The 12880-nt window shown below is 35.9% G+C and overlaps 1 protein-coding gene and 1 pseudogene across 1 annotated transcript; both read left to right on the top strand.

Moving 5' to 3' along the window:
* Window positions 1-2669: 2669 nt before the first annotated feature.
* Window positions 2670-3605, top strand: LOC110125214 (olfactory receptor 6C3). The gene has a single exon (XM_020874126.2). It carries the CDS (start codon window positions 2670-2672, stop codon window positions 3603-3605), a length of 936 nt encoding a protein of 311 aa, XP_020729785.2.
* A 4517-nt stretch (window positions 3606-8122) lies between these two features.
* On the top strand, window positions 8123-8235 carry LOC139033617 (U2 spliceosomal RNA; annotated as a pseudogene).
* Window positions 8236-12880: the final 4645 nt, after the last annotated feature.

The raw sequence follows: 12880 nt of genomic DNA on the forward strand, positions 1-12880 counted from the left end.
GTCGATGATATAGAATTCTATTATTGACCAATCATGATACAATGATATTAAGTGAGTAACAGTTACATAATCACAATAGTAAAAGGCGTTTATCAGTTTTCACAATCATTAGCCAGACAAAAAAAATTAAAGATAGCTGCAATTGCAAGCTATAATGGGAACATGATTAACCTAATAATATAAAATTATTACATACAGCTTGGGAGGTTAAGCAGAGTGATATAGTAACTGGAAGTACATACATGCACATGTCTTCATCCACCCAGTCAGTCTATGTCTTTTGGTTGGTGCATTTGACTCACTTACATTTAAGGTAATTATCAATATGTATGATCCTATTACCATTTTCTTAATTGTTTGGGGTTTATTTTTTGTAGGTTTTTTCCTTGTCTTGTTTCCTGCCTAGAGAAGTGCTTTAGCATTTGTTGTAAAACTGGTTTGTATGTCAATGTATGGCAAAAACCACTACAATATTGTAAAGTAATTAGCCTCCAACTGATAAAAATAAATGAAAAAAAAAGAAAAAAAAACTGGTTTGATGGTGCTGAATTCTCTTAATTTTTGCTTGTCTGGAAAGCTTTTGATTTCTCCATCAAATCTGAATGAGAGTCTTGCTGGGTAGAGTATTCTTGGTTGTAGGTTCTTCCCTTTCATCACTTTAAATATATCATACCATTCCCTTCTGGCTTGTAGAGTTTCTGTTAAAAAGTCAGGGGATAACCTGATGGAATTTCCCTTGTATGTTATTTTTCCTTTGTTACTTTTAATATTTAATAAAGTTCTTATATAACTTAGAATTATGAAAGAATCTTGAAGCTCCAACAATAATGAAGTCTAAGGATAAGCAATGAAGTGTATATGTAGAAAACTTCTATACGTCAAGAATATGACTAAAACTAAAGTAGATTGAGTGCTATTTTTGTAAGATTTCACATTGATTTTATTACTCAAAAATATTAAATAATTGTGATTAATGAAAGGGATTATTTTGTAGAAGTCCTCATTGAACTCTTCTGTGGGATGAACATAAACATTCCCAAGAGAGATTCACTATAGAAGAGAGTCAAGAGGCTCTGAGAACACCAATGGAAGCTTCCAGAAATCCCCGATGTTCCACATCATAGCACAGCTGTCGCCTGGACTTTGCTCCCAGGAGATCAACACATGTCTGTCTTCATAGGTCACAACAGCTAAACTTGAATATTTGAGCATTTAGTGCAACTAAATGCCAGATCCTAGTTTAAGAATCTACACTCGTAATACCCCAAGTTGCCATGTCACTTGCAGTTCTCGCTTTAAATATTGCTCCCTTAAACTTCTAGACCAACGTTATTGAAGAGGATGATCATATACTCCCACATCTTCTTAAGGTTTCTGATATTCCATTTTTATTTCTGTGAATCATCATAAAATAGAGAAAAAATAATCAAATTTGATTCGTGTGATGTTTACTAGTGTCTGGCAGAGTAGCAATGATTTATCTTCTATTATTCACAGCAGAAATGTGAATATGTAAAATAAGATAAGGGAGCTATCATAATTTTAGCAAACCAGATATACAGAATGATAGACACATCCAGTGGAGCTGGGAATCAGCTGAATGGCTTTGGATTAATAGGAGAGGTTTTCCTCTACATTTCTGTAATATCCTTTTGGATCAGTCACCTCATGCAAAAGATAAATGTGGGGTAGAATTCCAAGGGAATAAAACAGTTTTTCATAAAGTTTAATAGCTGAGAAGCAAGGATGTTCAAATGGAAAATGTACTGGGCTAAAGTCTGGGTGACAGAGCTGCTACTATCTGAGGCAAGTAGTTACTTTTCAGTTTGTGCTTCAATGCAAAATAAAAAATTGATAAATACTGCATACCTTTTTAAGCTCAAAAACATACACAGTTTTCTATACATAGAGTTTCTATACATATATTCATAGAAAATCTTAGAGAATGTCAAACATTAATGATTTCAAAGGAATTATCAGACAAACCATTAAGCAAATGTTATTTAATATATAAAATAATTAGGCTATTTATTCTATTTTCTTGTAAATAATATCTAATACCTATAATATATTTTCATATTGATCATTGCATTCATAAATACTAATATAAAAATAGAGCTGGTAATTAAATTATCTAATCATTAAACATTTTAAAGTTTATTTTATTTGCTAAGAAAATCATGAATTGATTTCTTGTTTCATAAAAGGTGTTGTCACTTTATTCTTCTAAGTTTCATTTATATCTTATGATGGAAGTAAGATCATACACTTCTCTTTTAGATGGCAATGTCTTCTGATACCTACATGACAAAAAATGATGTGTGTTTTATAGGATTATCCCAACAAAACTGCAATGACTTGCATAAATTAGACAAAGCAAAAAGTATCAAAATCATTTATCATCTCTGAATAATATGGCTCCATAAAGATTTCCTAACTTCTCCTGTTAGATTTAGAATAAGAGAACTATTATGTAAAACATGACCCACAAATACATTTTAAGAAAAATTGTAAATAAGGGAATTAAAAGAAAACAATATGGGCATAAATTAGAGAGAATACTTTAGAATTGATGATGATATTGATCATAATGAATTATATTTTTCATCTCTTCCTTTTAATACACTTTCTACCTAAATATATTTAAAAGGAGGAAAAAAGAGAAAGAAATGAACCACACAGTGATCACAGAGTTTGTCCTTCTAGGCCTTTCTGATGATCCTGAGCTTCAGATTGTGATTTTCCTCTTTTTATTTATCACGTATGTATTAAGTGTCACTGGAAACCTGACCATCATCACTTTAACCTGGGTGGACTCCCATCTCCAGACGCCAATGTATTTCTTCCTCCGAAACTTCTCTTTCTTAGAAATCTCCTTTACTACTGTGTGTATCCCCAGATTTCTGGGGGCAATTATTACCAAAGACAAGACTATTTCTTACAACAGTTGTGCAGCCCAACTATTTTTCTTTATTTTCATGGGGGTGACTGAGTTTTACATTCTAACCGCGATGTCCTACGACCGCTACGTTGCCATCTGCAAGCCCCTGCGTTACACAGCCATCATGAGCAGGAAACTCTGCAGCCTGCTGGTGGTCTGTGCTTGGCTGGGCGGGTTTCTGACCATTTTCCCGCCCCTTATGCTTCTCCTCCAGCTGGATTACTGTGCTTCCAATGTCATTGATCACTTTGCATGTGACTATTTTCCCCTTTTACAATTGTCTTGTTCAGACACATGGTTCCTAGAAATAATTGGTTTTTACTTTGCTTTGGTTACCTTGCTATTCACTTTGGCCTTAGTGATTTTGTCATATATGTACATTATTAGAACTATTCTGAGAATCCCATCTGCCAGTCAGAGAAAAAAGGCCTTCTCCACTTGTTCCTCTCACATGATTGTCATCTCCATCTCTTATGGAAGCTGCATATTCATGTATGCTAATCCCTCAGCCAAAGAAAAGGCATCATTGACAAAAGGAGTAGCTATTCTCAATACCTCTGTGGCCCCCATGCTGAACCCCTTCATCTACACCCTGAGAAACCAGCAAGTGAAACAAGCCTTCAAAGACATGGTCTATAAAGCAGTCTTTTCTGCCAATAAATGATTTTTTTGGTCAACTTCAAAGGGCAGGTTGGTTAATTCCTGAAGTTCCTTGAAGTCTGTATAACTATGGTTGGACTTTATGGTCTCTTAACATGCCACCTGACAGTTGCTATATTATTTTCCCAGTCTGTTGCTTCTACTTCCATTTTGTTTCTCCAGTGTATTGCTTTTTAACATTTAAAGATATAATAAAAGTTATTTCTCATGCAAAACTTTTGTAAAAATGAAATTTATTTCTTTAAGATATAGCCCAATGTGAAAGATAGTTTTAGTTCTCTTAATCAGTCCCTGAAAAGATCCTATGATACCACCTTGTACTTCAAATATAGAGTTTCAAAATGAGTGTGTAATTTCCTGTGTATTTTCAAGATGAACATTGATATTTCCTATGGCTTAAAGAATCTATATATTCTGTGTGATATTACAGGTGAAATAAAAATATCTCCTGACATATCAACAAACAAAAAATGTCACAGCCATCAGCAATTTCTGGTCTCCAAATGTGAATGAGGGTTCCCAAAACTTTCATCTGGCAGAGTCTCATTCCCTCATGGTGATTGCTGAGTACATGGGGGTGATGCAAGAAGTAGCCACTTGCTACTCTTTAAGGTGAACAAGGGAACAGGATTTGGTCCCAGATAGCTGAGGTGCCTATGAAAGGAATTAATTCAGTGAACCTCGAGGCTTGTATCTTCCCATACCTAGAATGTTAAATTCCTTAATTTGATACCTGATCTTTGGTGTTCAGACTGCCTGCTGTCTTTGTTGCAAACTTGTATATAGTCTGACTCCCTCTCCTGCCTTCTTGAAACAGTTTTCTCAGAGCTACTGAGATGCTGTCTCCTGGGCTCAGAGTCCTAAACATTCCCATCAAATAAAATAGCTCTCTACTTTCAGGTTGTGACTATATTTTTTAGTCAACATACACTAAATTCAGTCCCAAGAGATATGTACTCTTGCATCAGACTTTTAATGTCAAGATATTTATTTTGTGAAATTCAATACATGTTTTGAAGGTAAATATTGATCATGATATCATGTATTTTGTATATAATTCACATATTCTCTACTATTTTGGAAAAATTTTTATTCAAATAATTCAGAATAAATTCAATAAACCTAAAACACTGCCACTTTCTGAATTTAGTGGTCATATTTATGACAGCTATTTTGATGTCTTTGTCAAGTGTTCAAAAACCTCCATTTGTTTAGGGTAAAATTTTTGAGGTTTATTTTATTTGATTGGGTTACTTTCTGTTTCTTCTTGTCACTTGTAACTTGGTGTTTTTGCCTACACCAAGTCCAGTATTTTGGAGTTGGATTTGTTCAGGACTTCATCATCATCAAGTCCACCAAGAGATTTGGGGGCATCTCACATATTTTATGAGGATGATTTTGGGATGCTTCAGAGGGCCCCTGAGACATCCCAAAGAGCTATTAAACTACCTGGGTTCATTAGACATGTTAAGTTACATGGAAAGTATTGTTGAAGGGATGATAAATCTCAGGTCATACTATATGGTTGATTTACTAATATAGATATCCTAAAATTATGTGGAATTCATATAGATCTGATATGCCCTGATAAAAATGTGGTCAATTATAATTCTAGTTATCATATAAAGTGTTACATATCACAGCAATGACCAGGCTACTTTGTCAATTGCAATTTAATCAGATTTTAAACATGCCTTCTATGGTTTCACTCTGATGCCTTTGCAAGAATACTGCTACTTCAAGATTTATGGAAAAGACTTTTCTAAGATTAACGATAAACAAATTTTGTTTGTTTGTTATCTGGTAAACTGGCTGGAATTTGGTCTACTCTCTAGGTTAAGAGAACACAGTTTTCTTAGAATGCAGCTTTCAATAACAGATTATGAATTTCTTTGCCTTTAAGTGATTTATATTTGTTTTTAAAATCTTTTGTTACTTTGGTAAAGTAAATAAGCATTATTTAAGATTATGGTACATGTAAAAGCTCATTCTGCTTCTACAAAAAAATAACCCCTCACTGTTAGACTTTTGCTATTCTGATGTCCTTAAAACATGGTAATAGTCTACTCCTAAATCAGGGAATTAAAAACAGGTTAACAATAGCTGTAAATCAAAGAGTCAGGGCTATGGGAAATCCAAGATGGCCACTTGGATTTTTCTGGCTCCCTGACAAACCTCATTTTTATTTGATGGGTTAAAGCCTTCCCTGGCTACAGGGTTAATGCCCTCACAATGACAAAAAAAAATTATATTTCACTTAATATTAAGTTCTAGTTTTGTTAATTAAGGTCTGTGTTTCAGTTCCGTTCAGTTTCAGTTCAGTTCAGTCGCTCAGTCTTGTCTGACTCTTTGCAACCCCATGAACTGCAGCATGCCAGGCCTCCCTGTCCATCACCAACTCCTGGAGTTTACTCAGACTCATGTCCATCGAGTTGGTGATGCCATCCAGCCATCTCATCCTCTGTTGTCCCCTTCTCCTCCTGCCCCCAATCCCTCCCAGCATCAGGGTCTTTTCCAGAGTCAACTCTTCGCATGAAGTGGCCAAAGTATTGGAGTTTCAGCTTCAGCATCAGTCCTTCCAATGAACACCCAGGACTGATTCCAGCTTACTATGACTCAATTCTGAAATAGTTCCTTGCTGTTATGTTATATTGCTAAAAGGTTTAATTAAGTTATTAAAAAGGACACTCTAAGTTTGTTTCTAAAGCTTATCTCAATAACCAACCTTTCGATGTACAACCAGGAGAGTCATTTAACCAAGTCAGATGACCCGAGATATGCTGGGCTATACCTAATGAAAGTTCTTGACTTAAATTCATGCTTGTGACCTTATTAACAGCTGCTAGCTGTACTATTTTCTATGTCTGTTTCAGAAGATTGTTTCTTACATTAACAAATGTGTGACTGAGCCTGTGATAAAATGCTGATATGCAGTTCCATATGAGATCAATGATTGTAATAATGTAACTCTAGATATGGGAAGAAGCAACAAGAGGAAATATTTTCCTGGACCAAGAGGCTAGTAAGACAGGTATGGTCCAGAGACTTTTGCTACTCACAAGGCCTGGTCCAATAACAGCACACTGAGTGGCCTATCAATGGAATCTTCCCTAGACCTGGGAATGAGCCTTCCCAGCACTGTGGGACACAATGGGCATGAAACGTCCCCAAAGCACGGTGACAATATGGCTGTGAAAGGACCCTGCTGACTGGGAGTTGGCACTTGCCAGCTCCCTCTACAAAGATTACATCATGACCATTGGAAGCTGCTGACCTTCAACACCCCTTGAAAGGAGCTCAGGGTGGAGATCAGAAATAAGGCACTCTGTGCTCTGGGAAAAACCCAGAAGAACTGGCCTTCAGATAGTCAGATGTTTTCAGGTAAAGATTTTATGAGCCCAAATTCTTGCATCTTCTTGTACCTAGAGAAACACTAATGTCATGAACCAATGTCTGGTCCTGGTTCTCCTGGCTAGCCCCTGAGCAGCTTTTCTACTTCTATTAATCTTTGGGCCATGTACCTTTAACTTTCTTGTTAAGTTTGTTTCTTCTAGAATACAACAAATCCCCAAGTGGTAGTACAACAAGAATATCCTCTGACCAACCCAAAGACGATGCTGAAACAAATCACCTTATCATTCCGTGGACTCTCATCTCCCTCCATAAATGCACCCTGGCAAAGAAGCAGGCAAAGGGCACCCAGAGCCCCATGACACCCCATACAGCCTGAAGAAGCCAGAGTGGTCATCGCTCCTCTTCTCCTGCGACTGGGTTCCCAAATGCCTAAGAAGGGAAGTAGGTAGATAGTTAGACATGAACAAGGTATCAACAGGGGTCAAAGAATTGGCCCTAAAAATAAAGGAAGGGAGGAATGTGGTGACCCAAGGACTAAAGAGCAGATAAAACCAAGGAGGGTCTTGGAATGCAGGAACGGAAAAACCAGACCCTTATGTCCTTCCCTCCCCCATGTTGTAACTATTAACGGATTTCAGGTCCTCCTGAGCAGTATAACCTGTCTCCCCTCCTACCCCACAGGGAGAAGGTATTTGCCTTACTCTTCCCCACCCAGTATACGTGCCTCATCCAATCAGCAAATGACCCGCAAGACGCCGATCCCTTTCCTTGTACTTGTACCCTGGGTATAAAAGTGGACTAAGGGCTGTTCAATGTCGGTTCTCCCTTGAGCTGGCTCGCTGTTCTAACAGCGTCTCCCATTCTTTTTTCTTTTTTAATTTATTTATTCTTTTATTGAAGGGTAATTGCTTATACAGAATTTTGCTGTTTTCTGTCAAAGCTCAACATGAATCAGCCATAGGTATACATATATCCCCTCCTTTTTGAACCTCCCTCCCATCTCCCTCCCAATCCCACCCCTGTTGATACAGAACCCCTGTTTGAGTTTCCTGAGCCATACAGCAAATTCCCGTTGATGATCTATTTTACATATGGTGATGTAAGTTTCCATGTTACTCTTTCCATACATCTCACCCTCTCCTCCCCTCTCCCCATGTCCATAAGTCTATTGCTTCTCAGCCTTTGGGCTAAGATTAAGTGTAGTATTTGTTCTTATCAGCATCTCCCACTCTAATAAACTTTATTTCCCTCTCATTCTGCCTCATGTCTGGAAATTCTTTTCCAACCTGTGCACTCACCACGACAGTATCTTCTATATTTTTGTTTGGAGAGTCCTTGGTAGGCTGATTAAAGTTTGGGTCATATCTAATTTGATCCTGTAGTGTCCTAGTGCTCCTATAGTATCTAAAGATAGAAGAATCTCAATAAATGTTTGTTCAATGAATAACAGTGATTGAGTCAATAGATGAGGTTTATTTAACTTTCTGTCCTTTCTAAAATTAGATTAAAAGGAATCTGAGTTGCAAATTCTTGTAAAAATTCCTAGATTTTACACTTTCAGTAATTACTGGAACACAGACCATCAATCAGATGAAAACAGGACCTCTGATAGATCCTTCTCAACAATTATTACCATTATTATGGAAAAATAACTTGAAAAGTTTTTTGGAAGAGTTTGAACAGTTTAAAGTGTATTTAATCCAAAATTTCTCATAACTTTCATGGGATTCACTGAGTATGATATTTTATCTCATTCTTGTTTTTATTGTGCTCTATTTGATTTTTTAATTTTTTAAATATTTAATAGCCTAGAGAGCCACTTTATAGAGACATTTTATTACATAAGAAAGGAAAATGTAATGTTTACACATATGATTCATTCATCACAGTATTTTAGTCAGCAAGGGGAAAAAGGTCTATTCTTCAGAGAAATGGTGATTTAGGATATTCAAGAAATCTCTTCCAAAATCTTGTACATTTAGATATCTTCACATAGATAGTAAGCAAAATAATCCATATGCTTCTGGCCAAGTTCTCATGCTTTTCTATCTGTTTGGATATTATCTGCCAAGTTTTCTGTTTCAGTAGTGGTATAAATGTTGATAACATGTTTATAATCCTTAGTGTATTTTCTTTCCTTTTGGCACTGTTGTCATATTTGATTTGCTGGAGTATTTCCCATGAGCCTTGGCCATATGGTGGATAAAGCAACATTTGCCTCATGCAGGTTAAAATTCATATAGAAATCACATCCAGAAAGGACCACAGTAACTCCATGTCTTGCTTCCCTTCCCTGTTTTTGCTCCCATGGCTTCCATGTAAAATGTATCAAAGAAATTTATCTATAGAAATAAGGTAATTCCAAATGTGTTGAGATAGAGCATTTTTAGAAATGCTCAATATCTTATCCTAAAATTGATATAGTTACCAATTTTTAAAAATAGCTTCAGTCACCTGAAGTGATGCATTTGTACAAATAGAGGTAAGGCTGTAAAGTAAAAGCCAATGACAACTTTTTCTTAGCATTGATTTATATGTTCTTAGCTTAACTTTTCATTACATTGAGATGAATAATTTGGAGTTGCCTTTCCTTTCTGTAAATACCAAGGGTTATGAAGAATGAGCACATTAATATTTTCTGTTTGTCTTACTAATTATTTATTCATTGTTAGAAAATTACTCTTTGAGTTTGGCCCTCCTCATTGAATATATGTTTAATAAATAACACATGCTTCAGTTCAAGCAGAAAGAATTTAGAATACCAACTTGACCATTTACTAGCTGTATGATTTTGTTTAATATTTAGCCTCTCATTGTTAGCTTATTCAAACACTACACAAAACTATTGTAATGAGTCTGTTAGATAACTACATAAATCTTAGCATTGTCTTTCAAACGAGTTTCCTCAAAAATGGCTATTATTTTTTATATTGGGATCATCTTCCTCAAAGGTAATAATTGACTTTATTTTTAGGAATAATAATAAAAATAGTATTTACTCTGTGGGAATACATGCTTTAAAGTTTTATATAATTTAACTTTTCTTTTAATTAAATTAGCCCTCATAATAATTCCATGAAATATTATAGTCATGTTCATAGTGGAAAAGAAACCTATAACTCAGAGAGTTGTATTTTTAATAATTTATCTTGGAATGCAAATCCCTAATAGTCTCACACATTTTTAACTAAAATTAAGTCCTGATGCCATATTTTTATAAGAATTTATTTCCTTTTTAAGTTAAAAATTATCTTCAGACATAGATAATAGTTAAACCTGAGACAATTAGGAGAGAAGCAACATTTCTAGGAAAATATACAGATTTTGAGAGTGACTTAGGTCTTTACAGTTTTTCCTTCATTATTCCTATTCATACTTATTGGTGCTTTGATTTGATTTCCCTTTTCCATTAAGAAAAAAACAAGGACTTAAAAAAAAAAAACTAGAGGACTAAGAGAAACAGGATTCTGAACTAATTTTAGGACTAGTCAAAGGCAGTCTTAAAGTAATAATCTGAAAATAATCTAAATTGACTCTTATGAGTTTTTTTTTTTTTTCCCATACAGTCATGATGATGTTCTTACATGGTATTAGATGTCAGTGAACACAATCAGGAGTGGAACAAATCATTCTAGAAAAAGATTAGGGTTGTTATAAAACCAAGCTATTACCCAAGATATCAAATTTAATAAATATTCTGTTCTCTTCTGTGACAAATTATTCTAGCTTATAAACCTAACACCAAGGAAAAGATCCTCAAGTGGAAGGAAAAGATAAGGAAGTGGAATACTATATAGTATGCAAAGGGTGCAAACTGCCTTGAGGATATATGTGTTCATTGAATTACTTACGATTTCCTTAGGAGTCTTAAAGTTAAGAAGAGAAAATTCAGTACACATAGAGAATGTGAGAAGCTAATTTGTTTCCAATTATATTGTGGAATTTAGAGAGCTCCCCACTCATGTCTCACAATTTATATAAAATAAGGAATGCAATCTTTAATAGACATTTAAATACTGTCACTTTTTCAAATTGGTGAATTTGGGGAATGTTAGTGATCATTTCTTAAAGAAGCCATGCTTACAATTTACTATGGAATAGCATATGTGTCCTGAAAATCACTTCCAGTTATCTTACTTAACACAATGGCCAACATTTGTTTATCATATAGATTAATTTTCACTTTCAATGAGCCACACAACTGTTTCAACAATGAGATATCCAAGACACTGCTTCTAAGTCACTTCAGTCATGTCTGACTCTTTGAGACCCTATGAACTGTAGCCTGCCAGGCTCATTTGTACATGGGGATTCTCCAGGCAGGAATACTGGAGTGGATTGCCATGCCCTCCTCCAGGGGATCTTTCCAACCCAGGGATGGAACCCACATCTCTTATGTCTCCTGAATTGGCAGGCAAGGTTCTTTACCACTAGTGCCATACAAATTAATAAACTCTTGACCACATGTAGTGTTTATGCATTCTGTGCCCCAAAGGAAAATATCTAAAGATGATGGAGAATTCTCAGGAGGATGAGATTCATGAACACCATTTCCCAAAGGACAACAAGTCTGTATATTATAAAGTGTTCTCTCTAGGCACTAAATAATTTAATATATATAGATATAACTACTTTTGAAGTATTTCCAAAGAATTAAATATAATTTGCCTAATATATGATTGCCCTTCCACACATTCATGCTTAGAAATCCCAGATATATAGATAAATATTTGGAGGGAGAAAGAGAAAATAGTATTTTATTTTAATTAATAATAAATAGTAAGAATATTAGATGGAGAACATAGCTTGTTATAGAAAACATGGTATCTTAGGCTAAATGCATAATTATTAACAATTCAGTTCAGTTCAGTCCCTCAGTCGTGTCTGACTCCTTGGGGCCTCATGAATCGCAGCACACAACCTCCCTGTCCATCACCAACTCCCGGAGTTTACTAAAAATCATGTCCATCAGGTCAGTGATGCCATCCAGCCATCTCATCCTCTGTCGTCCCCTTCTCCTCCTACCCCAATCCCTCCCAGCATCAGGGTCTTTTCCAATGAGTCAACTCATCGCATGAGGTGGCCAAAGTATTGGAGTTTCAGCTTCAGCATCAGTCCTTCCAATGAACACCCAGGACTGATCTCCTTTAGGATGGACTGGTTGGATCTCCTTGCAGTCCAAGGGACTCTCAAGAGTCTTCTCCAACACTACAGTTCAAAAGCATCAATTCTTCAGCACTCAGCTTTCTTCACCGTCCAACTCTCACATCCATACATGACCACTGGAAAAACCATAGCCTTGACTAGACAGACCTTTGCTGGCAAAGTAATGTCTCTGCTTTTAATATGCTATCTAGGTTGGTCATAACTTTCCTTCCAAGGAGTAAGCGTCTTTTAATTTCATGGCTGCAATCACCATGTGCAGTGATTTTGGAGCCCCCAAAAATAAAGTCTGACACTGTTTCCACTGTTTCCCCATCTATTGGCCACAAAGTGATGGGACTAGATGCCTTGATCTTTGTTTTCTGAATGTTGAGCTTTAAGCCAAATTTTTCACTCTCCTCTTTCACTTTCATTAAGAGGCTTTTTAGTTCCTCTTCACTTTCTGCCATAAGGGTGGTGTCATCTGCATATATGAGGTTATTGATATTTCTCCCAGCAATCTTGATTCCAGCTTGTGCTTCTTCCAGCCCAGTGTTTCTCGTGATGTACTCTGCATATAAGTTAAATAAGCAGGGTGACAATATATAGCCTTGATGTGCTCCTTTCCCTATTTGGAAGCAGTCTGTTGTTCCATGTCCAGTTTTAACTTTTGCTTCCTGACCGGCATACAGATTTCTCAAGAAGCAGGTCATGTGTTCTGGTATTCTTATCTCTTTCAGAATATTCCAGAGTTTGTTGTGATCCACACAGTCAAAGGTCTTC

This window comes from Odocoileus virginianus, unplaced genomic scaffold (genome assembly GCF_023699985.2).
Source record: "Odocoileus virginianus isolate 20LAN1187 ecotype Illinois unplaced genomic scaffold, Ovbor_1.2 Unplaced_Scaffold_21, whole genome shotgun sequence".
Classification (NCBI taxonomy): domain Eukaryota; kingdom Metazoa; phylum Chordata; class Mammalia; order Artiodactyla; family Cervidae; genus Odocoileus; species Odocoileus virginianus.

Excerpts from the sequence above, each read along its gene's own strand:
- LOC110125214 (XM_020874126.2), top strand. The coding sequence starts at position 2,670 with ATGAACCACACAGTGATCACAGAGTTTGTCCTTCTAGGCCTTTCTGAT.